Genomic DNA, 26748 nt, shown 5'->3' with positions numbered 1-26748 from the left:
TTTCTTTTCTTTTTTTTTTTTTTTTTTTGAGGTAGAGTTTCGTTTTTGTTTAGGCTGGCCAGAAGTTCACTATGTATTCTCAGTGTGGCCTCGAACTCATGGTAATCCATCCACTTCTGCCTCCCGAGTGCTGGGATGAAAGGCCACAACATCCGGCTGTAGCTTTTTTCTTTGTTTACTTCGAGGCAGGGTCTCTGTGTAGCCTAGGCTGATTTGGAATTAACTATGTAGTCTCAGGGTGGCCTCGAACTCACGGCGATCCTCCTACCTCTGCCTCCCTTGTGCTGGGATTAAAGGCGTGCGCCGCCACACCGGATGATAACCATTTTTTTTTTTCTTTTTGGTTTTCCGAGGAGGGTCTCACTCTAGCTCAGGCTGACAGCTCTGATAGCCATTTTTAATCTTATTCCCCTCATAACTTTGTAATCATGGTATTAAGGACAAATTATCTAAAACAGTTTTGTTTTTGTTTTAAACACTTTTGCCAGCACAGCGTTAAACCTGGCATACTCAAGATGATACTCTTGAAAGCAGGACAAGGTGACCTACACCATTAATCTTAATATTCAGGAGGCTGAGTGAGGTAGGAAATTTGCATAGAATTCAAGGCCAGCCTGGACTACAAAATTCCAGGTCAGCCTGGGCTACAGTGAGGCCCTACTAAAAAAAAAACACAAAGAAACAAAACTAAAGGATGCTCCTCAAGGGACCTCAGGGCCCAGTTTAGGCTTTGCAAGTAACTAAGGGGCAAAAAAGTGTCTATCTGCTGGAAAAGAATAATGCAACATCACATTGATAGTCATGAACCATGTTAAACTGGGTTTTTATATTCATTAAAATATTCATTGTACATATTTCTGAAACATCATTTTATTTTGGGGGCGGATTTGAGGTAGGGTCTCACTCTAGCCCAGGCTGACCTGGAATTCTCTGTGTAGACTCAGGGAGGCCTTGAGCTCATGGCAATCCTCCTACCTCTGACTCCCAATTGCTGGGATTAAAGGCATGTGCCACCACGCCTGGCTTCATTTGATTTTATAGTGTTTTAAGTTGTGTTATTTTCTTATTAAGTGGATAGGACTATTGAGAACTAATGTGTTTTGTTTTTCTCCTTGAAACATGTTCTGAGACTTGCTTTTCTGTGTTTGGTGGAGACATGATTACAGAGAAACATTTCCCTATTAGGAGAAAACAGAACAGATAGCATGATGAATGACAACTGAAACTACTTCAATTAGATTGTTGGTCTGGAGGAGAACTCTGCATTTGGACAGAACAGGCCTGGTGCAAAGACGTCAGCAGCCCTTTAACTCCAGCCACTTGCTAGTTAGTTGGACCTGAGCCCAGTGTTGTCAGACATTTTGATCTCTGAGAGGAGCCAGAAAGCCAAACACTGTGGACTATTTCAGTTTAAAATATTGGCTCAAAGTGTTGTCCAAGCTAAGTAGTCATAGGTTAGGTAGTAATTTTGAGCCTATAGTTTGCTATCTCTGTTTTAATTATAAATTATTTATTATTATTATTTATTTTATATATATATATTTTTTTATTTTTATTTTATTTATTTATTTATTTTTTGAGGTAGAGTCTCTAGCACAGGCTGACCTGGAATTCACTATGTAGTCTCAGGGTGGCCTCAAATGCCTGATGATTCTCCTTCTACCTCCCGAATGCTGGGATTCACTATGCAGCCCATGGTGACCTTAAATTACTGCCTCAGTCGAGTCAATGCTGAGATTTTAAGCATGAGCCAGCATGCTTGGATCTGATATTTATATTGACCTTTTTTTTTTATTTACTTGAGAGTGACAAAGAGGCAGAGAGAGAGATGGAGGGAGAGAATGGGTGTGCCAGGGCTTCTAGCCACTGCAAACGAACTCCAGATGCGTGCACCCCTTTGTGCATCTGGCTAACGTGGGTCCTGGGTAATCGAGCCTCGAACCTAGGTCCTTAGGCTTCACAGGCAAGCACTCAACCGTTAAGCCATCTCTCCAGCCCTATATTGGAACTTTTTAATGTCTATAAACTAATTCTTTCAATGACTGAAGCAGGCTTATCATTTTCTAGATGAGGAAATTGAGGCTCAGAATGGTTAAGCATCAAGACGCTCAGTTGTTAACTGGCTAGTTGAGACCTTCTGAAGTCATTCTCCCAAACTTAACTATTTGATCTCATGCTCTTTAAAAGAAAATTATTTGAGAAAGTGAAGGAGAGAATGAGTGCACCAGGGCCTCCAGCCACTGCATACAAACTCCAGATGCATGTGCTACCATGTGCATCTGGCTTACATGGATACTGGGGAATCAAACTTGGGTCCTTAGGCTTTGCAGGCAAGTGCCTTACTTGCTAAGCCATCTCTTCAACCCCCATGATATACATACATGCATACATACATTTATTTATTTATTTAAATTTAATTTTTTTTATTGACAACTTCTATAACTATAGACAATAAACCTTGGTAATTCCCTCTCCTCCCACATTACCCTTCGCAACTCCATTCTCCATCATATCCCTTCCCCCTCTGAATCAGTCTCTCTTATTTTGACGTCATGATTTTTTCCTCCTATTATGATGGTCTTGTGTACGTAGTGTCAGACACTGAGGTCATGGATATCCATTTTGTGTCTGGAGGAGCACATTGTAAGGAGTCCTACCCTTCCTTTGGCTCTTACATTCTTTCCGCCACCTCTTCTGCAATGGACCCTGAGCCTTGGAAGGTATGATAGAGATATTTCAGTGCTGAGCACTCCTCTGTCACTTCTCAGCACCATGGTGCCTTCTGAGTCATCCCAAGGTCAGTGCCATCTGAAAAGAGAAGCTTCTCTAACCAAAAGTGAGAGTAACTTTAGTATATGGGTATGAACATTAAGAGAAGTGTTTACTGGGCAGTTTGGTGAGCGTAGCATATACATTTAGCCAGACACCAGCAGACGTTACATCCGTTTCCATAATACCTTTTAAAAACTATCTTTCTGGGTGTGGTGGCATATACCTTTAATCCCAGCATTTGGGTGGTAGAGTTATGAGGATCACTGTGAGTTTGAGGCCTGCCTAAGTGAATTCCAGACCATCTTGGGCTAGAGTGAGATCCTGTCTTAAAAAAATGGAAAAAAATATTAATTTATTTTATTTGCAAACAGAGAGGTGGGGGGAGACACAGACATGCACATTGGGGGGAGGAGGGAAGGAGGGAGAGAATATAGGCATGTCAGGGCCTCTAGCCACTGCAAAAAACTTAAGATACATGAACCACTTTGTGCATCTGGATTTACATGGATACTAGGGAATCAAACCCTGGTCATTAGGTTTTGCAGGCAAGTTCTTTAATCACTAAGAAATCTTTCTTGCCTGACCTCCTGCTATTTTATTTTAGTTATTTGTAAGCAGAGAGGGGGAGGGAAGAGGAAGAGAGAGAGAAGGAGAGAATGGGCACACCAGGACCCTAGCCACAGCCAATGAACTCCAGATGCAGGTGCCACTGTGCATCTGGCTTTCTGTTGGTACTGGGGAGTTGAACTTCGTTCCTTAGCCTTTGTAGGCAAGCACCTTAACCACTGAGCCATCTCTCCAGTCCCCATGCTTTTTATTTTTTTGTGGTAGGGTTTTACTCTAGCCCAGGCTAACCTGAAATTCACTATGTAGTCTCAGGATGTCATGCTGTTTTTATATTTGCGAATTACTCAGTCCTTAACCACCATTTTCCTACAGGAGTTCAATAGAAATAGCTAATAATTTCAGTCCAAATGAAGACATTGAATGTATGGCTACTGTTATATAATAATAATTCACAATTATGTGGTTACTGATTCTCCAGGGGGCTCAACTGTGGAAGGATTCGCATTTGTCTTAAGCCACGTATAGCTATGGATTTGCCAGACCAGAGCCAGTGGGATGAAACCACTTGTAACTCGGCTATTTGCCAGCATCCACAGTGCTGGGCGGCTGTCCGCAGGATTGAGAGGGGCCATCCTCGAATCCTGGACTCCTCTTGCAAAACTTCCCTGGATGCTGAAGGTGAATTATGTAGCCTCTGTCTTCTTCCTTGAAAGATCCTTTCTGTTTGACTTTCTTTCAGGCAACTCATTACATGTTTCTTTTGGTTTTCTTTCTCAGATAAACTCCCAATGCTTACCATTGTAAACATCTCAAATTCCTGTTTCCAGACCAAAAGATTTGCTCATCAACAATCATCAGAATTTACCCTCAGCAAGGCTCATTCTTCATTGCCTCGGGGTGCAAAGCTTGACCTCAAATGTCAAGGCAGGTAAATTGTCATCTTAGAGAACTCTAACTCAAAACTCTAAGTTAAAGTTTCTCTTATCCGTGCAGTAGTCTTCAAGAAGTTAGATTTAAAGAAACAAAGAAAGAAAGCTAGATTAAAAAGAAAAACAGGGCTGGAGAGATGGCTTAGCGGTTAAGCACTTGCCTGTGAAGCCTAAGGACCCCGGTTCGAGGCTCGGTTCCCCAGGTCCCACGTTAGCTAGATGCACAAGGGAGCGCACGCGTCTAGAGTTCATTTGCAGAGGCTGGAAGCCCTGGCGTGCCCATTCTCTCTCTCTCTCCCTCTATCTGTCTTTCTCTCTGTGTCTGTCGCTCTCAAATAAATAAATAAAAAAAATTAAAAAAAAAAAGAAAAACAACTTGGAATAAAAATAAATTTAAAAAATAATACTAAGGTCTAGGGATGTACCTAGTTGGTTAGAGCCCTTGCTCAGCATGTATAAGACCCTGGGTTTGATCCCCAGCATTACCAAAAGCAAAGCAAAGCAAAACACCCAAAATAATTCAGTTAAATAACTAGTGAACAGGCAGAGACAACCCAAAAGAAAACTATGCTTATGTTGTAGCAGTTGGATAAATTGAGCTTTATTGGTTTGCTGGGGCTGCCATAATGAATGTCACAGACATGGGCAGCTTAACAATAAAACTCATTTCTTCATAACTGGAGGCAAGAAGTCAGTGATCTCAGTGTCAGAGGGTGGTTTGTAGCCGGAGTCCTCTCCCTTTGCCCTGCAGTCTTTGCTCTGTGTATGTCGTGTGTGTGTGCATGCGCTTATGCACATATGTGTATTAATGATGTGTATGTATGTGTGAGGGTGGGCACTTGTGTATTACAGTGCACATGTGGAGGTCAGGACATCTTTCAAGTGTCAGTCCCTCTACCTTGCTTGAGGCAGGGTCTCTCTTTGTTCACTGCTGCATTCACCAGGCTAGCTGGCCTGCAAGCTTCTGATTCTCCTGTTGAGTCCTCCTGTCTTGCCCTAGGTGCACTGGGATTATAAAAACAGGTTACTACATCCTGGTTACATGAGTTCTGGGGATCTGAACTGTAGTACTTATACTTGTGCGACCACTGCTTACCCAGCAGCGGTCTCCAGCCCCTCTGTACATATGTGTGTGTCTTAATCTCATATTGTCATAAAATATATTTTGTTTATTTACTTGAGAGAAGGAGAATGAATATGGGTGTGTGCCAGGACCTCTAGCTGCTGTAAACGAACTCCAGATGCATGTGCCACTTTGTGCATCTGGCTCTATGTGGGTATTAGAGTCAAACCTGGGTCATTAGGTTTTACAGTCAAGTGCCTTAACCACTGAGAATCTCTCCAGCCTCCTAGTTTCTTTTTCTCTGTTTCTTTTTTCTTTTCTTTTTTGTTGAGGTAGGGTTTTCCTCTAGCCCAGGCTGACCTGGAATTCACTATGTGATCTAAGGATGGCCTTGAACGCATTATGATCCTCCTACTGCTGCCTCTTCAGTGCTGGGATTAAAGGTGTGCATCACCACCCCCAGCCATGTGCCACTTAAATTTTTTTTTTTAGTTATTTGCAAGGAAAGAGAGAAAGAGAAAAAATGAGAATGGGTGCGTCAGGACTTCCAGCTGCTGCCTCTTTGTGCATCCGGCTTTACGTGAGTACTGAGGAATCAAACCTTGGTCATCACGTTTTTGCAGGCAAATGCCTTAACTGCTGAGCCATCTCTCCAGCCCCATATGCCACTTTTTATGGTTTTAAGTGGTACTGGGGAATTGAACCTGGGTCAGCAAGCTTTGTAAGCAAGCACCTTTTGCTGTTGAGTCATCTATCAGCCTGACTCTTCCAAAGGGTATAAAACCCAGGTGAGCAAACAGAATGTCAGCATAAGAATATCCGTAAATGTGGCAGGGACGAGCAGTGCTGGGGATGTTTGGAAGCACCCAGGGACAGTGGTAAGTGGGAAAGCTCAACTTTGACAGAGGAGGAAGAGGAGGAGGGGGAGAGAGAAGAGGAGGAAGTTGCCATATTCACTTATTTAACAGATGCCAAATTTCTACTGTTTGCCATGCAGTATTGAAGACACAGGGAGGCAGAACAGGGAACAAAACAGGCATGGTACCTACTCTGGGAACTAACTTATAACAAAGGGAATTTGTGAAAGTTTGTGGGGAGAGGTGGGGGAAGCCACACCCATGTTAAATCGTATATAGGTTGATTGATGGATTAGAACACTCTAGTTGTGGATAGTTGGGTACAGAGCAGTTTAGGGTTTTTTTGTTTGTTTTGTTTTTTGAGGTAGGGTCTTACTCTAGCCCAGGCTGACCTGGCATTCATTATGTAGTCTCAGGGTGGCCTCAAACTCACAGCAATCCTCCTACCTCTGCCTCCCAAGTGCTGGGATTAAAGATGTATGCCACCATGCCTGGCTCAAGTTTTTTTTTTTTTTTTTTTTTTTTGAGGTAGGGTCTCTCTATAGTCCTGGCTATCCTGGAATTCACTATGTAGTCTCAGGATGGCCTCAAACTCATGTTGATCTTCCTACCTCTGCTTCACAAGTGCTGGGATGAAAGGCATGTGTCACCATGCCCAATTTTGGAATACATTTTAAAAAATACTATATTTTTTCTTACTTATTTGACAGAGAGATAGAGTGAGAGAGAGAGAGAGAGAGAGAGAGAGAGAGAGAGAGAGAGAGAGAGAGAGAGAGAGAGGGAGAGAATGGGTACACCAGGGCCTCCAGCCACTGCAAACAAACTCCAGATGCATGTACCACCTTGTGCATCTGACTAACGTGGGTCCTGGGGAATTGAACCTGGGTCCTTTGGCTTTGCAGGCAAACAGCTTAACCTCTAAGCCATCCCTCCAGCCCAAATTTATAATACTTTTATTGAAAGCACTAACTTTGTTATTCCAATGTCTTTTTTGTATCTGTTTCATGTTTGGGACTGTCATTTTTAGGCCCCAGAAGGGTTTACCTGACAAAGGCGTGATCAGTCATATGACTAGACCTCCCAAAGTAAGTTGCCAGTCAAAAAGTTACTTCTTCTATGCTTTCTCTTCACTGGTGGGAGTATTTTACCTTGAACCTCTCTAGGGTTCCTATAATATAAATAATGAACCTGATAAGAATTGTGTAGTATATTGGCTCTTACTGTATGTTAGGCTCTAGGCTTTACATACTATGTTGTTTTCAGATATCCAGATATGTGGGATTGATTTGTGGTGGTCTGGAAAGGTGAGAAGTTTCTTTATCTATCTACACAGAGCAGGTTCAGCTATTCTACGTCAACATTCTCACTTCACAATCAAAGAAATAAGCCAGAATGCCAGACCTAAAATGAATATTAATGTCATCTAGCCTAATGTTTTCAAATTTTTAAAACTATGATACATGGTAAAATAAAATAGGTTTTTAAAAAATTTCTTTTTCTTTATTAGAGACAGAGAGAAGGAGAGAAAGAAAAAGAAAGAGAGAAAGTGGGCATGCCAGGGCCTCTAGCAACTACAAACAAACTCTAGACACATGTGCCACCATGTGCATCTGGCTTACATGGGTCTGGGGAGTCAAACCTGGGTCCTTAGGCTTTGAAGGACCTTTTGTAGGCAAGCATGTTAACTGCTAAGCCATCTCCCCTGCCCAGTTCTGTGTTTTTAAATAATGTGGCTGTGCTTCGCAAAATTTGATTTTATGACTCATGAATAAGTTGCAATTGTGGTTTGAAGAATATTACTATGGTCTGTGTAATAAATCTTTCACTTGAGGAAACTGCGCCCACATTGGAGGTGATTTGTGGCTAATAGAGGCAGAGCTAAATTAGAACTTTAGGAGGCAAATCCTCCTACTTGCCTGGTATGAAGAGAAAAAAATGAGCTGGAGTGGTGGCACACGCCTTTAATCCCAGCACTTGGGAGGCAGAGGTAGGAGGATCACCATGAGTTCGAGGCCACCCTGAGATTACATAGTAAATTCCAGGTCAGCCTGAGTTAGTGTGAAACCCTACCTCGAAAAACCAAAAAAAAAAAAAAAAAAAAAAGAGAGAGAGAGAGAGAGAGAAATGAACATACATCTTAAGGCTCATTAAACTAGACTTCAGTGTAGTAAGAGACCCAAGCAAGAGAGCATGACCACCCTCCCTTCTGGCTCCTGCTACCTGCAGTTTACTCTTCCTTGTAGTCATACTGGAGATCTTTCATTTTTTTTTTCCCTGAGATGAGTCACTGTTCAGTATCATGTGGTAGAGAATATAAGGGGCTAAGAAACAGTAGAGGGTTTGAATGGATGAACAAATCACTTTACTTATTTATTTTACCTCTTTAGAAAAGAACACTAGGGGGCTGGATAGATGGCTTAGTGGTTAAGATGCTTTCCTGCAAAGCCTAAGGACCCAGGTTCGATTTCTCAGAACCCATGTAAGCCAGATGCACATGGTTGTGCATTTGTCTGAAGTTCATTTGCAGTGACTAAAGGCCCTGGCATACCCATTCATTCTCTTTTTATTTGTTTCTTTCTATCTCTCTTGGTCTCATAAATAAATAAAAATATAATAAAATAAGAGTATTAGGTTAGATTGTTACTTTTTGGCATTTATTTATTTATTTATTTTTTGAGATAGAGTTTCACTGTAGCTCAGGCTGACCTGGAATTCACCATGTAGTCTCACAGTGACCTCAAACTCATGGTGATACACCTACCTCTGCTTTCCAAGTGCATTTATGGCATTTTTGGTATTTATACATCAAATAGTTGTGGAGCCAGGTGTGGCGGTACATGCCTTTAATCCCAGCACTCATGTGGCAGCGGTAGGAGGATCTCTGTGAGTTCAAGGCCAGCCTGAGACTACACAGTGAATTCTAGGTCAGCCTGTGCTAGAGTGAGACCTTACCTCAAAACAACAACAACAAAAAAAATGGTTACATGGAATCTTCAGGTCACTAGGATACACTCAATTATATTTCTTTTGTTTTTCTTTTACTATTATTTTTTTAAAGATTTTATTTTTATTTATTAGACAGAGAGAGAGGGAGAGAGTGAGAGTGGGCATACCAGGGCCTCTAGCCACTGCAAACCAACTCCAGATGCATGTGCCATTATGTTCATCTGGCTTATGTGGGACCTGGCGAATTGAACCTGGGTCCTTAGGCTTCACAGGCAAGTGCCATAACTTCTAAGCCATCCTTCCAGCCCCACTTTTTTTTTTCCCTTGAGGTAGAATCTCACTGTAGCCCAGGCTTACCTGGAACTCACTCTATGGTTTCGGGCTGTCCTCAAAACTTATAGTGATTCTCCTATTTCTGCCTGCCTCCTAAATTCTGGGATTAAATATGTGTGACTTCTTTCCCTTTTATTCTGATTATTTTTTTTCTTTTTCTTTTTTTTCTTTTTTTTTTTTTATGATTTTTCAAGGTAGGGTCCCACTGTAGCCCAGGCTGACCTGGAATTCACTATGGAGTCTCAGGGTGGCCTCGAACTCAGGGCGATCCTCCTACCTCTGCCTCCTGAGTGCTGGGATTAAAGGCGTGTGTCACCACACTGATTATTTCTTTATTTGCAAACATGAATCTAGATTTATATTACTTTTGAAATTTATGTATTTCCATGTGTGTGTGTGGGTGTGTACACTTGTGCTGGAGAATTAAACCCCAGGCCAGCAAGCTTTGTAAGCAAGTGCAATTAATTGCTGAGCCATCTCCTCAGCCCCATGATTCTAAATTTAAAAGGCATTAAAGGGTTTACAACAAGTGAGTTCCCTTTTTTTCCCAGTCAATCAGTTCTTTTTTGCATGGGAAACCTTATATATATATTTTTTTTGGAAGAGGGAGGATGTGTGTATGTGTGTATAGATGTGTATGCCCTATACACATATGAGGAAGATAGAGGTATCCTTCTTTTGCTCATTTGCCTGAGAAACCTTATTTTTATAGTTTGTTTTTAACAAACTCACTAAGAACATGGGCTAAAGGATTTCTGATGTTTCCTAAGTCCTAGTGTTGTATGATTATAATAACTAAAGTGTGAGAGGAATCAACACTTTATTTTTTTTAATATTTTTATTTATTTTTTGATAGAGAGAGACAGAAAGAGGAAGGAAAAAAGCATGACTAGGGCCTCTTGCTGCTGCAAATGAACTTCATATACATGTGTTACTTTCGCAGGTACTGGGAAATTGAACCTGGAATGGCAGGTTCAATTTGAAACCTTTGAAAACAAGTGCTTATAACAGCTGAACCAGCCAAAATTAATATTTTAAGTTTTATATACATATAATTGTAGTTAGTAAATAAAGGTAGAACATTTAGCTGCATGTACCCATTATCTCTCTGCTTCCCAAACACTGACTGTATTATCTGCAGGGAATCTATGTCTGAAATGGAGTGAGTAAAATGAGTAGTATTATTCTAGGTAAAGTTACGGCATCTTGTGGGCTGGGGTGGGAGTTTCCAGATACTACCATAATGTTATAGAGAAGTAGGGAAGATTATCACTTTAAGATTGTCTTGCTTTCAGAGTACCTGTACTGATATCTGATATAGTAGAATGTTTTTTCTGAGAATATTATGCAAATGATTTGGGGATTGGAATTTGTTGTTGTTGTTTTTGTTTTATGTTTTTCAAGGTAGGGTCTCACTGTAGCTTAGACTGACCTGGAATTCACTGTGTAGTCTCAGGGTGGCCTTGAACTTGTGGTGATCCTCCTACCTCTGCCTCCAGAGTGCTGGGATTAAATGCGAGCACCACCACGTTCGGTTTGGAATTTTTAAAAAATTTTTTATTTGAGAGAGAGGGAGGCATATATATAGAGGGAATGGGCAAATGGGCACAGGGCCTCTAGACACTGCAAACGAATTCCAGATGCATGTGCCACCATGTACATTTGGCTTACATGGGTACTGGGGAATCAAACCTGGGTCCTTAGGCTTTTCAGGCCAATGCCTTAAACACTAAACCATCTCCCCAGCTCTGCAATTAAAAATTATTATTGACAACTTCCATTATTATAAATGATATTCCATGGTAATTCCCTCCCTTCCCCACTTTCCCCTTTGAAACTCCACTCTCCATCATATTCCCCCCCTCAATGGAATTTTTTTATTATATGAACCATAAACTTTTTTGGTTAACATAATAGGTCAGCATTTTTTAGACTGGTATTGAGTACTAGCAGGAGCCAGATACCTCATGCTGTACCTTTACATCTTTCTCTTAGGTTTCAGTATTGAATTTGAATAAGACAACACTTCCTTTCTGTGAAGATGTCGGAAATATGATTGTAACCTGGATCCCAGAAGGCACAGAGAAGAATGCAAGGTGAGCATCACATCTAGAACTTGGAAGCCTGTGACCCATATGTTCTGTAAAGTCTGTGATCTCCCTATTCCTTACCCCATCGTAAGTAGCAGGAGGCCAAGCACAGAAGGTGCTTATGCTGTCTTGCTCCTGTTTTTACACTGGAATTCTATTTTTTTTTCAATTTTTTCGAGGTAGGGTTTATAGTTCAGGCTGACCTGGAATTCACTATGTAGTTTCAGGGTAGCCTTGAACTCATGGCGATCCTCCTACCTCTGCCTCCCAAGTGCTGGAATTAAAGGTGTGTACCACTACGCCTGGCTTAGAATTCTATTTTAATACACCTTGAAATTTATGCTGTGGGACTTATATCAAATTCTACTGACAGTTAATAGCATGTAAAATAAGGCCCAGTTTTCTTGTGAGGTGTAATGAAGAAATCAATGCTATCAGTTTTTATTATTAGTGCCCAACAACTAGTAAAGAGCTTTCAGTGTGGATGCAGAGATGGCTTAATTGTTAAGGTGCTTGTCTGTGAAGCCTAAGGACCTAGGTTTGAATCTCCAGTACCCATTTAAGACAGATGCACAAGGTGGTGCATGCCTCTGGAGTTTGTTTACATTGGCTGGAGGCATTGGCATGCCCAATCTCTCTAAGGAAATAAGACTTTTTTTTTTTTTTTTTTTAAAGCTTTCAGAATGTAAGAGCCAAAGGAAGGGTAGGACTACTTACAATGCAATCTTCAAGACCCAAAATGGCCTGGATATGCATGACCTTGCAGTCCTTGGCACTACCTACCTAAGACTCTCATAATAGGAGGAAAGAATGATGATATCAAAATAGAGAAGCTGGGTATAGTGGTGCATGCCTGTAATCCCAGCAATTTGGGATGTAGAGGTAGGAGGATTGCTGTGAGTTCAAGGCCACACTGAGACTACATAGTTAATTCTAGGTCAGCCTGGACCAGAGTGAAACCCTACCTTGAAAAACCAAAGGGGGGGGAGGGATATTATGGAGAGTGGATTTGGAAAGGGGAAGGTGGGGGGGAGGGAATTATCATGGTATATTGTCTATAATTATGGAAGTTGTTAATAAAAGAAATTAAAAAACTTTCAGTCCAGCTGGGTGTGGTGGCGCACGCCTTTAATCCCAGCACTTGGGAGGCAGAGGTAGGAGGATTGCCATGAGTTCGAGGCCACCCTGAGACTCCATAGTGAATTCCAGGTCAGCCTGGGCTAGAGTGAGACCCTACTTCGAAAATCCAAAAAAAAAAAAAAAAAAAAAATTCAGTCTAGCATATGGACCTCTGATCTCAACCTCAAGACCTAGGGTGGTAATACAAAATGAATAGCTTATCATACTGTGTACAAATAACTGAATTATTTGGTGAAAACCCAAGGCTTGTTCGTATTGACAACCATGGAGAGAGTGTTTGGTTTTTTCCTTCAGTGATTATAGAGGTTGTCATATTCTTGTTAAGTGAGTACATTAAAAAAAAAAAAAAAGCCAGCTGTGGTGGCACATGCCTTTAATCCCAGCACTTGGGAGGCAGAGGTAGGAGGATCGCCATGAGTTCAAGGCCACCCTGAGATGACAGAGTTAATTCCAGGTCAGCCTGGACCAGAGTGAGACCCTACCTCGAAAAACCAAAAAAAAAAAAAAAAAAAAACAAACAACAAAAAAAAAACACCCAACAAACAATTTTCTTGTTGATTTCAGCCTTTAGGAATTTCTTTTTTTTTTTTTAATTTTTAAAAAATTTTTATTTATTTATTTGAGAGCGACAGACGCAGAGAGAAAGACAGATAGAGGGAGAGAGGGAGAATGGGCGCGCCAGGGCTTCCAGCCTCTGCAAACGAGCTCCAGACGTGTGCGCCCCCTTGTGCATCTGGCTAACGTGGGACCTGGGGAACCGAGCCTCGAACCGGGGTCCTTAGGCTTCACAGGCAAGCGCTTAACTGCTAAGCCACCTCTCCAGCCCTAGGAATTTCTTTTTCACCTTCTTTTTACAAAATAATTTTGTGAATGCTTTGTTATGCATGCAGTTTTTTTTCTTATTAAACTTTCTTTTAATAGATCTTAAAATTCTGTGACAGGTTTTTGGTCAAGTTGCTTCCATTAAAACGTGCTGATTTTAAAAACTAATAACTTAAAACTGCCACACACAAGCAAGCACCTTAACTGTTAAGCCATCTCTCCAGCCATATGAGTGCTTTTAAGGACCAGGTTGGCTATCAGAGTTTCAGCTGTCATATCCATCCATGCAAGTAGGAGAAGACAGAGCCAAACATACTTCTTGACTACCCCCTCTGTGCTGAACAGTGCAGATCCAGTGTGGACTCACAAAGACTTGGTACCTGTCCTCCTAGAATCTTATGGGTCAGACATGATTTCCAATTTAAATTCATGCTATCAAAGCAAAACTGAGAAACTGTTGGGGACCAAATTCAGAGGTGAGAGTAAAGTGTCTTTTAGCAGTAGGTATTTGGGGAGCAAGTCTGGTTGGGCTCTCAATAGCCATCTTTGATGCGTACAGGAATCTTCATGGTCATAATTCACAAATATCCTTTGTATGTTTCTGTTTATGGTGTCTGAGAATGAGTTATGGTTATTCTTATTTCAAGCTTAGCCAGAAAAACACCTGCCTTTTCTGGTTGGCATGGAAAGAAGAGAAGAAAGAAATTAACAGAGGTGAGTGCTGCGTTCTTTAGGATTTATTTTTGTTTTCTGTTTAGGCCTTCTCCACCCCTTCCTCCACTCTGTTATCTAAATGAACAAAATCTGCAAGAGAAACCCTTTCTTTAAGAATACTTACCAATCTGGATATCCATGACCTCACAGTACTTGACACTACCTACACAAGACCATCATAAAAGGAGGAAGAGATCTTGACATCAAAATAAAAGAGAGACTGATTGAGATGAGGAGGGGATATGATGGAGAATGGAGTTTCAAAGGGGAAAGTGGGGGGTGAGAGGTTATTACCATGGGATATTTTTTATAATCATGGAAGTTGTTAATAAAAATTTGGAAAAAAAAAGAATACCTACCAATGCACACCTTTAATGGCAGCACTTGGGAGGTAGAGGTAGGAGGATTGCTGTGAGTTCAAGGCCACCCTGAAATTACATAGTGAATTCCAGGTCAGCCTGAACTAGAGTGAAACACTACCTCGAAACACCCTCCCCCCATAAAAGAGTGTCTACCATGCCTCTTCAGCCTCTTCCCTATCTGCTCCCTGTCAGAAGGTGAGGAGATGGCAGGAGGAGCCACTGGGTACTCAGGGACCTCTGTCAATTCAAAACACCTCCAATGTTATGTGTAGAATTCTAGTGGACGAGGAATTATATGATTTGTGTTTACAACTTGAACTCTGACTTTTATGGGTAAATGTGGCCTTGGATAAATCATATAGGTATAAGAGAACAGTGTCCATGAAACTAGTATCTTGCTCCACTTTATTCATTGTCCAATCCCCACCCCATATCTGTTCCTGGCATCTGGTTACATAATGAATGACTTCTCTTGAACAAACAAATTAATACTTGTATTAATATAATGTAACAGGGTTGGGACCTCAAGAGGAAAGACTGGGTAGCCTTCTTGGTGAAGAGGAAGCAGGAAAAGCTGGACCACTCTGTGTATTAATTACTTTGTTACTGTGACCAAAATACCTGAGAGAACAACTTAACCCAAGGAAAGATTTGTTTTGGCTCATGATTTTAGAGGATTCAGATCATGATTGTTTGGCCCTGTGTGCTTAGGAAGAATATTATGATGGTAGGGGTATGTAACAGAGGCTGTTATCCCCTTCTAGGCAGATAAGAAACAGAAAAAAGGGCATACAGGAAGAGGTCAGGGCAAGATACAGCTCCCAGAGACATACCCACAGTCACCTACTTCCTCTAAATGGACACCACTTCCTACCATCTCCTTATAATGCCATCATATTATAAATACATCAAGGGATTAATCATCTCATTACATCAGAATCTTCATGGTCTAATTCTCTCTAGAGACTCCTTCACAGACACACTCAGAGATGTGCTTCACTAATCTAGGTGTTTCTGTGTGTGTGTATTCATATGTATGTATGCATGTGTGTGGGGAGGTCAGGGGTGGATGTTTCTTGTCTTCTGTTGATTTCCACCTTATTTACTGAAGTGGTGTCTCTCACTTGCACCCAGAGCTCATTGTTTCTCAGAGATCCCATGTTTCTGTCTCTCAGTTGCTTTGATGGTGGGTCACCATGCCCACTAAGCATTTAGTGGGTATTTGGGGTTTGAATCAGATCTCACACTTGTGTGGCAAGCTCTTTATTGACTGAGCCTTTGCCCAGGCCCTAATCTCCTAAGTGCTTCTCTCTGTATCCCACCCCTATGACCACCCCCCCCCCAACAGTGGTAGGTTCTCATTCTAGCACAAGTCTGGAACTTACTCTGTAGCCCTAGGCTGGCATTAAACTGATCCTCCTACCTCAGCCTCTTGAATGCTGGGATTAAAAGCATGTAACACCACTCCCAGCCTCCTAGAAAACAAGGAGTTTCATATGCTAGGGAAGAAACAGGCTTGAAGAGAGTGCTTTAAAGAGTCCCCTTCATTGTGTTTCTTCCAGAAAAGCAAGTCATCTATGTACTCCTCTGGAAGGCAGTACCCAAGGACACACTTGAAAAGTCCACGGATAATTGTGCCTCCCCCTTCTCCAGTGAACTTTTTTGAGCAGTTAAGTTCAGGATCTGTACCTGTCGGGGCCCGAGCCGACATGCTACCCCAGGATCTATTGAAGGAGTGGTGAGTATCAAAGAGGCCTGGGGAAGAGCTGGAGTTCTGATTTTCACTGATGTCAAGAAGGGTCTAATCAGTGTGTTCTTTGAGGAGAGCAGGAGCAAATTGACACCCTATGTTTTTAGACCTATGAACAGATAGGGATGACAGTAAATAACACCACCATTATCAAGCACTTACCACCTGCCAGGCCCTGGGATAAGCCCATTATGGGAGTTCTCATGTAAACTGTTCTCTTTTCTTGTCATAGATGAATTAGGGATAAGTGGGTGACAAAATGGTGTGTATGGTTTTGGGATGTGACAGCCTTTAACTTTCATATTGAAATTTAACTGACTTTCTGTCTTTTGGTAGTTTATTTAGGCTCTTTCTGCTTCATTTTCCTCATTAGCAAAATTGGGAGGATGATAAGTGTCCATGGGTATTATAAGGGTTCAGGTTGTTTAAAGCATGGGAGCCTGACAGTAAGCACTCAACAGACATGGCTGTGCTTTTCACAGCTACCTGGGGAAGGTGCTGCAACAGGCCTTCCCAGACCCAAAGAGGCCTTTATTTATTTATTTATTTATTTTTCATATTTGAGCCCTTTTCATCTTTCTCCTTAGCTACATTCTCTGGGAAGCACTCTTGCTGACTGTCTGATTGTCTCTGTTCTCTTTAGCATTTTACCACATGGAGAGAAACCCATTCCTTATCCAGATTTGAATATTCAGTTGGCCAAGATTAAAAAGAATCTTCCCCTGGAAAAGGACCGACCTATCAGTGCAATTTCTTCTAAGATGTATCTATCTATACACCGTCTCACCCTGCAAGTAAGAGCTAGGGTACTGCAGAGAAATAGACCTACATGATCAAGCCTATTTCTCTTCATGGCTATAAGAATTGACTTTCTATTCTCTCTTCCTTCTGTGTTTTCACTTTGGACTCAAACCCTATAGAAGGCTCGGCCGAGAGGAGGCTAAAACCAGTGGCAGGGAAGGATGGAGAGCACTGTCTTTATTTCTTCTGTGCTCTGTTTTCCTCAACTCCTGGTACAATGTGTAAAACACTGGTTTCTCAAAAATGTGCTTGTAGACTAAGTGACTACATGCTTACATGGGGAAAGGAAGAGCTTCTCTGTATTTCTCCTGTAGAGACCTCCGTTGCGATATCCAGAACACATGAGGAACCTGCGGTCTAACATGAAGAGAGGAGATGGATATGCCAGTGCTACTGGACTTTCAGGTGCCATACTTCCCTCCTTCATCCTTGGTCTCTAGTCAGTTAGTTAGTTTGAACTCAAGAAATTCCAGTTTCAGAAAGCAGCTCCCTGCTTGGTCCTGACCAGTGAGGGAAAGTCACCATAGTGAGTTAGGTCACAAGTAACTCAGCAGGAGGTTGTGGGCTCTCAGTGGGAAGAGGACTGAGCTGGTTCTCTGGTCACCAGGTCACAGGAAGCAGCAGCAACAGCAGCAGCAGCAGCAGCAGCAGCAGAAGCAGAAGCAGAAGCAGAAGCAAAGGAAGGTGAAAACCCCTACTAAGAAACAGGTAGAATGACAGTGAGGAAAGCTGAGACCCGATGGGTCTGGGAGAAGTGGGCATAGCCTGGGCTGGGCTGCAAGGTGGGATTCATCCTAGTTTGACTAGTTTGGGGCATAAAATTGCCATCTGGTGGTAATTTTAGGTTTCTTCCTTTTTGACTCCCCTCCCCCCCAGAGACTCACTCTGACCCAGGTGACCTAGAATTCACTATGTAGCCTCAGGGTAGCCTCAAACTTATGGTGGAGATCCTCTCACTTCTGCTTCCCAAGAGCTGGGATTAAAAGCATGTTCTACCATGCCTAGCCTTGTTGACTTAACTTTTGCAAAAGTTTTCTTCACTTCCAGAAGTCCTAATTCACATTTTCCTTATTTTAGTTGCAAGAAACGAACAAGAAAGTCAAGAGTGATACACCCAGTTGGGACAGTTCACGTAAGCATTCAGCTGCCATCATTCATAACCCGTCCTGTGGACTTGGTCAGGGAGAAGAATCCCAGTATGTCACCGAAGACAGGAAAAGTCAAACATGTTTTTGTTATTTTCACAACTGCTTGGTCAGACAATCAGAATTTTTCTGGAAATTCTTAGTCTGGCTAGCTGTTCTACCATGGACCATCCTTTAACTAGCTACCAACCAAGCAAGCTGGGTCATATGTTTGCTTCATGTGGGGATTTGAGAGATAACAGTGAAGCATAGTCTTATTTTCTTCAAGTCATGCCTTAGAAAGGAACAGTGGGAACTAGAGATAGTGTACTACTCCAGAGGCTGAGTCAAGAGGATCAAAAGTTCAAGGTCATGAGCTGGATGTTGTGATTATCCCAGCACTCAGGAAGCCAAGGTATGAGGATTACTGTGAGTTTGAGGTCAGCCTGGGGCTACACAGTGAGTTCCAGGTCAGCCTGGAATGAGACCCTACCTTGAAAACAACAACAATAACAACAACAACAAGTTCAAGGTCAGCCTGGGCTATCTAGCCAAACTCTGTCTTTCAAGAGCCTTCGAGCTCTATACCATAAGCTGTAGAATTCAAGGGCTCAGGTGCCCACTCTGATATCAGTGATGTACTTTAACCCAAAGTTCTAAGAACCTGACCCTCATATGGGAGATAGAAGGGGCCAGGGTAGGAGGACACTTATCCAAGATTAGTCCCCATGCAGGTGACAATTACCACTCCCAAGGTTCCATTCTGTTGCCTTTTATTCCTCTTCTTGATGCTTCCAGCAGGTATTATTTTGCTTGGGTGACTGGAGAGCCCCTCTGAGTTATGGTTTAGAGTTGTGGCCTGTTTTCCCTGAGTTGAGAAGGGTTTCATTATAGGAGATGACTTTTGAATTAAATTGTGATTCAGGATTTTCCTGATATGGAAAAGAATTCCTGGCATTAGGACTAGCCTAGACAAAGACATCTTGAATAAACAAGGCTACTCAGGAAACATTAGCAGTTCAGTGTGGCTGTGGGTTAAGGGAGTTAAAGTAGAGTGGTAGATTAGGCCAAACAATAGATAGGGGTTTGTATACTGGAAATCCATTTAACCTTCAATCCCCCAGGTCAGTGGTGCCCACCTAGACAGCATAATTAAACTGGCCAACTGAGAAGCTTGTAAAGCAACACCTAGGTTAAACCACAGACCTATTGAATCAGAATTTCTGGCATTGAGAATCAGGCCTTGCTATCTTTTAAAGCTTCCAGGGGGAAGCTAAGGTAAGAACCAGTGCTGATAAGGGAGCCAACAAAAGTGTTCTTTTGCAGCAGAATATTTCAGGTAGAAGTCTGGAAGATGTTTGTTTAGAAAAGGAGATTGAGAAAGGAAAGGATTAGTGTGTTCATGAGCTGGTTGGGAAAACAGCCAGTTCAAAAGAACTAAAACTATAGCATTTTTTCAGAGGCCAATATGGATGGGTATATTAGGGGTAGAACATTAGGAGGGTGACTCACATTCTTTCAAGAGGAGTATTCACAAATGGAAAAGTAGAGTTTTACATTTCTTTTTAGATGGGGTCTCACCATGTAGCTAAGCTGGAACTTACTGTGTAACTCAGGTTCCTCAAACCTTTAATCTTATAGCTTCTGCTTCCTAAGAGCTGGTATAACAGTAATACATTATCACAATTGGTCTATAGTTAGTTTCTTTGGCTGCTGTTATATGCAAGTGCCTACCTTGGACATTTCTTTGAGGAATCCTGAGTCTTCATACACTTTTACTTGTATCTTTATTATATAGCAGATGTGGTTATAGTATAGGTAAACTAGAACTCAGAAGGCCTCACACAGGATATACATGTGTTGAAGCATTACATGGAATCTCAGTAGAGGTCAATATTTACCGTGTATCAATTAAAAAAGAAAGACTCAGGCTAGAGAGATGGCTTAGTGGTTAAGGTGCTTGCCTGTGAAGCCTAAGAATTCATGTTTGAATCCTACATCCCATGTAAGCCAGACACACAGCGATGCATGCACACAATGTTACACATGCGCATAAGGAGACACACTTATCTGGAGTTTGTTTGCCATGGCTGAAGGCCCTGGTGCACCCATTCTCTCTCTGCCTCTTTCTCTCTCTCCTGCAAATAAAAAAAAAAAAAAAAAAAAAACCCTTCTACAACAAAAAGGGAATTTTAAAGACCTAACTCTACTTCATTTGCCACCAAGGGAATGGCACCTTGGACAAGCAAGAGATTTGTCTTGTATGGGAAATCAATTTAGGGTCAACTAGTAGCTCCACAGTGGGGTATGGGTGTGTCAATAAGAAGAGGATTGAATTGACTATGTGGTTACAAAGTCACAGAATTCTACCAGGTCAGGAACGTGACAAGCAGCAGCAGCAGCAGCAGCAGCAGCTTGAACAGAAGCAGGAGCTTGAGAAGCAGCAGGTTAAAACACAAAGAACCACCTTGAAACAGGTGAGTGTGTTGTACCAGGGCCCAGTTTCAGTTACCTCTTTCTGTATCATAAACACCCCAGATACAAGCCAGGGTGATTTGCTTATTTAAGGCAGGGATTTTATATTCTCAGGCTGGCCTAGTCCTCATGATTATAGCTTAGAATAGTTTCAGACTATTGGTTCTTCCTCCCTCAGCATCCTGAGGGCTAGGCTTATAGGTCTCTACCACCACACCTAGTACAAGATACATTGTTTCTAAAAAATCTGTGGGTTGACAAGATAGTCAATACCACTGGGTAGGGCCTTTTGGGTAAGTTGCATGGATCTCTTCCATGAAGCCTCTTTATGTGATTTAGTTATGTTTATTGATAGCCAGTTATTTTCATTTTAAAATATTTTTATTTATTTATTTATTTGAGAGAGAGAAAGAGGCAGAGAGAAAGAGAGAATAAGAATGAATGGGCATGCCAGGGCCTCCAGCCATTGTAGATGAACTCCAGATGCATGCGCCACCTTGTGCATCCGCTCCTGGAGAGTTGAACCTGGATCCTTTGGCTTTGCAGGCAAACGCCTTAACAGCTAAGCCATCTCTCCAGCCCCATTTTTAACATTTTTATTAACAGCTTCCATAAATATAGCCAATAAGCCATGATAATTTAATTCCCACTCACTACTCATATTTCCTCCCTCCTAAACCTACCCTCCATTGAATCCCTTCTTTATTTATTATTATTATTTATTTATTTATTTTTGGTTTTTCAAGGTAGAGTTTCACTTTAGCTCAGGCTGACCTGGAATTCACTATGTAGTCTCAGGGTGTCCTTGAACTCACAGCACTCCTCCTACCTCTGCCTCCCTAGTGCTGGGATTAAAGGTGTAGCCATAACGCCCAGTGGAATCCCTTCTTTCTAGTTAGTTTTCTTTTCTTTTTTGGTTTTTCAAGGTAGGGTCTTTCTCTAGCCTAGGCTGGCCTGGAACTCACTAGAGTTCACTATGTAGTCTCATGGTGACCTTGAACTCACGGATCCTCCTACCTCTGCCTCCCAGTGCTAAGATAAAGGCGTGTGCTACCATGCCTGGCTAGTGTCCTATTTTGATGTCATTATTTCTTCCTATTATGAAGGTCTTGTGTAGGCACTGTCAGGTACTGTGAAACCATGAGTATCAAGGTCATTTTGTGCCTAGAAGACAGCATTGTAAGCAGTACTACCCCTAGCCACTTTCCTAAGTGATGGGCTTAGAACTCAAATAGTGTCACTTCTGGCACCTTTTATTAGTGAAAGAGGCCACAGTCTAGTTCACATTCACAACTGTGGGAATAGAGCACATCTGTTGATGAGAGGAGCAGCTTATGTATCCAGGAATGGGAGGAGTTGTTGCAGCCTTTGCCAGAGGCTGTCTTGCCCTTAGTTTGTTGCTGGGAATGGGGCTAAGTGGGTCATGGAAGGCAAAGAATGCATGATGGTGGCTTGTTTTCAGTTTCAGGAAGTGGGTCTTTATCTTCCATGTTAATTTCTTCAAGAACAGCATCTTTTAGAGAAATCTTCCTAGTTTCCTAAGGTCTTGATTCACATGTTCTCTACTTACCCTGATGAATTTTAGGTTACCATAGAACGATCAGTGGCAGACGACTCCGAGTACTATTCGGATGTCTTCACCTTCCTAGAAAGTAAGTCATTAGGGTGGAGAACCTTAGTAAGTGACTGAGGGTAGGGAGAGCTGACTTAGTGTTAACCAGGGTGGCTTACCTCCCAGGGGACATAATCTTTAACCTTCTGAAAGCTCCTTTCCTTTAAAAACAGGTATTTTTATTTTATTTGCAAGGAGAGAAGGGGTTGGAGGGAGGAAGGGAGAGAGAAGGTGCATCAGAACCTACTGCCACTGCAACCATGCTCCAGATGCATGTGCTACTTTGTGCATCTGACTTTATATGGGTACTGGGGATTTGAACCAGGGCCAGACCTGGACCAGCAGACTTCTGCCAACAAGTGCCTTTAGTTGCTGAGCCATCCCCTCAGCCCAAGCCATTCCTTTTCTGTATTCCACTTGTCACAGTTATTTGGGCAAAGTCTTCAGGTGTAGTTCATGGTTTGGGTCTTCTTTTAGGTTCTGATGTGTCTGAGACAGACAGATCCACTTCCAAGGATGTTTATCTTCTGGAGGAGTCTATGGTGGAATCCCATGTTGCCAGACAAGAGAAGATCCCCAGGGATATTTCAGAAAGTATGGTTGAACCAGCATGGCATCCTGAGCTCAAGCTGCTAAGGATTCTTCAGGCCACTGCTGATGAGGAGGATGAGAACCAGTCCTCTGGATCTGATAGTGAGCCGTCCCTGGAGGAATAGGCTCAAGCCTCACCTGGGGAGGCCTTCACTGGAGCAGGATGCTTGGCATTCCCAAGAACAAGCAAGATCAAGCATAGGACAGAAAAGAGGGGACTTATGTTCTGGGGAGCCTTGACCAGGACTTGAGCTTAGAGACCTGCTTTCTTTATTCATTTCTATTTACCTCTAAAATAAGAGAAAAAGCCTGACCCCCTTTACATATAGGTGATTTCTCCAGGGCAGAATAATTTTCATGATTAAACACAATCACCTGTCAATCAAGTCTCATGTTCTATTTCTCAGAGAAGACATTTAAAAAAAATTAATTAATAATAAATTTTTTTTTTGAGGTAGGGTTTTGCTCTACCCCAGGATAACCTGGTATTCAGTATGTCATTTCATGATGGCCTTGAACTGATGGCAATCCTCCTGCCTCTGCCTCCCAGCCTCCCTGCTGGGATTAAAGGTGTATGCCACTAGCCCAGCTAAAATAGTTTTAAATTATTTATTTGAGAGGAGGGAGGAAGAAAGAGAAAGCAAGAGAGCGAGCGGGGGGGGGGGGGGTTGAGTGCACATACCAGGGCCTTCAGCCACTGCAAATGAACTACAGATGCATGTGCTACCTTGTGCATCTGGCTTCGTGGATACTGGGGAATTGGACATGGGTCCCTAGGCTTTGCAGACAAGCCCCTTAATGACTAAGTCATCTATCCAGCTTCTCAATATGTATGTGTATGTGTGTGTGTGTGTGTGTGTGTGTGTGTGTGTATTCTGAAAAAGGGAAAGAGGGAGAGAGAGAATGGGCATGCCAGGGCCTCCAGCCCCTTCAAACAAACTCCAGATGCATGCACCCCCTTGTACATCTGCCTTATGTAGGTCCTGGAAAGTCAAACCAGGATCCTCTGGCTTTGCAGGCAAGTGCCTTAACTGCTAAGCCATCTCTCCAGCCGCAGTATTTATATATTTAAGAGAGAGAATGGGTTACCAGGGCCTCTTACTGCTGCAGATACAAACTCCAAATGCATACCCTGCTTTGTGCTTCTGGCTTTCCATGGGTACTTGGGAATTACAGTCAAGCGGCCCAGATGTCAGACTTTGCAGGCAAGCATCTTTGACTACTGAGTTGCTGAGTCATCTCTCCAGCCCCTGTTTCTTAGCATCTGTTTTCTGGGTCCCTTTTATCTCTTCTCTGAAATTCTGAAATGTCTGTAGTGGTAGAGCTGGATTTGGCCTATGGGAACCCCATGATGTGCCTCTGTGTTCTTCTCATTTCCTGGACATGGCTTCTTTTAGAGATGGGGCCTACATTATGTATGTATGTATGTAAGTATATATGTATGTATGTAATTTGTATTAACCAGGAAGAGCCTAACTTTCCAGTTTCTAAGAGACTGAGTCTGTGGGCAGTTTCAGTGACACTCATAAATACTCAGAATCCCAGTCTCAGGTACCTCTAACTTGGGTTTTGGGAGTATTGTTTTTTTTTTTTTTCAAGGTAGGGTTTTGCTCTAGTCCAGGTTGACCTGAAATTTACTATGTAGTCTCAGGGTAGCCTCAAACTCATAGCAATCCTCCTACCTCTGCCTCCCAAGTGCTGGGATTAAAGGTGTGCACCACCATGCCAGGTACTTGTTATTGTTTTTTTTTTTTGTTTGTTTGTTTGTTTTTCAAGGTAGGGTTTTACTCTAGTCCAGGCTGACCTGGAATTCACTATGTAGTTTCAGGGTAGCCTCAAAGTCTTGGCGATCCTTCTATGTCTGCCTCCTGAGTGCTGGCATTAAAGGTCAGCTTGTTATTGTTTTTAAGGACTAAGGCATGAAACAAAAAATAATTTTTCTAGGTAGGGTCTCACTCAGGTAGGGTCTCACTCTAGTCCAGGTTTACCTGAAACTCACTATGTGGTCTCAGGGTGGCTTTGAACTCCTGGCAATCCTCCTACCTCTGCCTCCCAAGTGCTGGGATTAAAGGTGTGCACCACCATGCCTGGCTCAAAAAATTTTTTTAAATTTTAAATTTTTTATTGCTAACTTACATAATTATAGACAATAAACAATGATAATTCCCCTCCCCCACTTTCCCCTTTGTAATTCCACTCTCCATCATATCCCCTCCCTCTCTCAAGTCTTTCTTTATTTTGATATCATCATCTTTTCTTCCTGCTATGATGGTTTTGTGTAGGTAGTGCCAGGCAGTGCAAGGTTGTGGATATCCAGGCCATTTTGTGTCTGGAAGAGTGAATTGTAAGGACTCCTACCCTTCCTTTGGCTCTTACATTCTTTCCGCCACCTCTTCTGAAATGGACCCTGAACCTCGGAAGGTGTGATAGAGATGTTTCAGTGCTGAACACTGCTCTGTCACATCTTCTCAGCACTATGGTGCCTTTTGAGTCATCCCAAAGGTCACTGCCATTTGAAAAGAGAAGCTTCTCTAACCAAAAGTGAAAGTCATATTAATATATGGGTATGAACATCAAGAGGAGTGCTTACTGGCAGTTTGGTGAGCATAACATATGCATTGAGCCAGACACCAGCAGGCGTTACATCCTAGGGCTCATGACCTCCCGCATCATAGGTTGTCAGTACTTGTCCCATGGAATGGGCCTATAGTCCAATTAGAGAATGATTGGTTTCCCCATTTGTACCCATTGGCTCAATTGGCCTGGCTGGCCCATCTTAAGGCTTACAGTGTTCACTATTGTTTATCTCCACTGATGACTTCTCTCTCTCCCATAGAGCTGAATGCAGTGTAGCTTTTTCTAGCTTTCTGTCAGCTGGTCTAATGGAGGAGGTCATCAGCTCAGCTCCAGCAAGATTTCTCAGTGACCTTGAAGCCCAAGCATGTGGATTCTTCAGCAATAGGGTCTTACCATCAATTCCTGGTGGGAAACAAAGAACTTTGCAATGCAATGGCCTGTAGTGTTTGGGGGCATCAGGGACCTCCCTGGCCAACAACTCACTGGAAGGTATCCCATCCCTGGCACTGAACTTTTTCTAGTAACGATCTATGGCTTCTGGGTGTGACATTGTCCAGAAAACTAGGTTTCCATATGGCTTATTCATACTCTCTTAGTTTTTTTTTTTTAAATGAGTGAGTGAGACATAGACAGGGAGAGGCAGAAAGAGAGAGAGAGAATTGGCTTGCCAGGGCTTCCAGGCACTGCAATCAAATTCCATATGTGGACTTCCAGTTAAAATGGCAGCGTAGGAACCATGCCAAAGCAGCATAGGAGAGAAAAAGCCCCGAAACACCCCAGCAAAATACACTCTTATACTAATAAGTGATGTGTGTAAGACATTATCAACTGCAGCAGAGAAGTAGGAGAGATTCAGAGCATCTAGAGTACACAGAAGCTGGCAGAAGTGGCTCCAGCAGTGGCAGAACCAGGTCCATGTGGCCATAGTCACAAGGCTTAGCCTGAGCCACAGAAAAGAACCAGGTGAGGGAATTCTTCATTCACACCAGCCTCCTCCTCAAGAAATGTGAAGGGAGGATGGCAGGGATCAATGGAGTGGCCGGTGAGGAAAAGGATCCTGAGGACCAGTGGGAGAACTTCAGTTACCATTCACAGCCTCCCCTCCTCCACCACGGCGCAAGCACCAGCAAGCACCAGAGACCTGGGGAAGGAAGCTCACCTACACAACACGCAGCACAGGCAATCAGAACAGTGACCCAGCAACCCAGCCAGCCCATTTGAGC

At 42.5% G+C, this 26748-nt stretch overlaps 1 protein-coding gene across 1 annotated transcript in view; it reads left to right on the top strand.

The window, feature by feature from the left end:
* Positions 1–379: 379 nt before the first annotated feature.
* Positions 380–26748, top strand: part of LOC101593628 (regulator of G protein signaling 3) — a 204278-nt gene continuing 177909 nt past the window's right edge. Inside the window, exons 1-12 of the mRNA XM_045158624.1 lie at positions 380–583; positions 3818–4017; positions 4117–4267; positions 7216–7273; positions 11463–11563; positions 14167–14233; positions 16158–16333; positions 16989–17139; positions 17461–17551; positions 17754–17854; positions 18224–18278; positions 20644–20747. Of these exons, the coding sequence (XP_045014559.1) occupies positions 3867–4017; positions 4117–4267; positions 7216–7273; positions 11463–11563; positions 14167–14233; positions 16158–16333; positions 16989–17139; positions 17461–17551; positions 17754–17854; positions 18224–18278; positions 20644–20747 (1206 nt within the window). The 5' untranslated portion in view covers positions 380–583; positions 3818–3866. The remainder of the gene's footprint in view (positions 584–3817; positions 4018–4116; positions 4268–7215; positions 7274–11462; positions 11564–14166; positions 14234–16157; positions 16334–16988; positions 17140–17460; positions 17552–17753; positions 17855–18223; positions 18279–20643; positions 20748–26748) is intronic.

Source organism: Jaculus jaculus, chromosome 1, assembly GCF_020740685.1.
Source record: "Jaculus jaculus isolate mJacJac1 chromosome 1, mJacJac1.mat.Y.cur, whole genome shotgun sequence".
In the NCBI taxonomy this organism is placed as follows: domain Eukaryota; kingdom Metazoa; phylum Chordata; class Mammalia; order Rodentia; family Dipodidae; genus Jaculus; species Jaculus jaculus.
The sequence above is the reverse complement of the archived record's forward strand: the minus strand, read 5'-3'. Positions and strand labels throughout refer to the sequence as shown.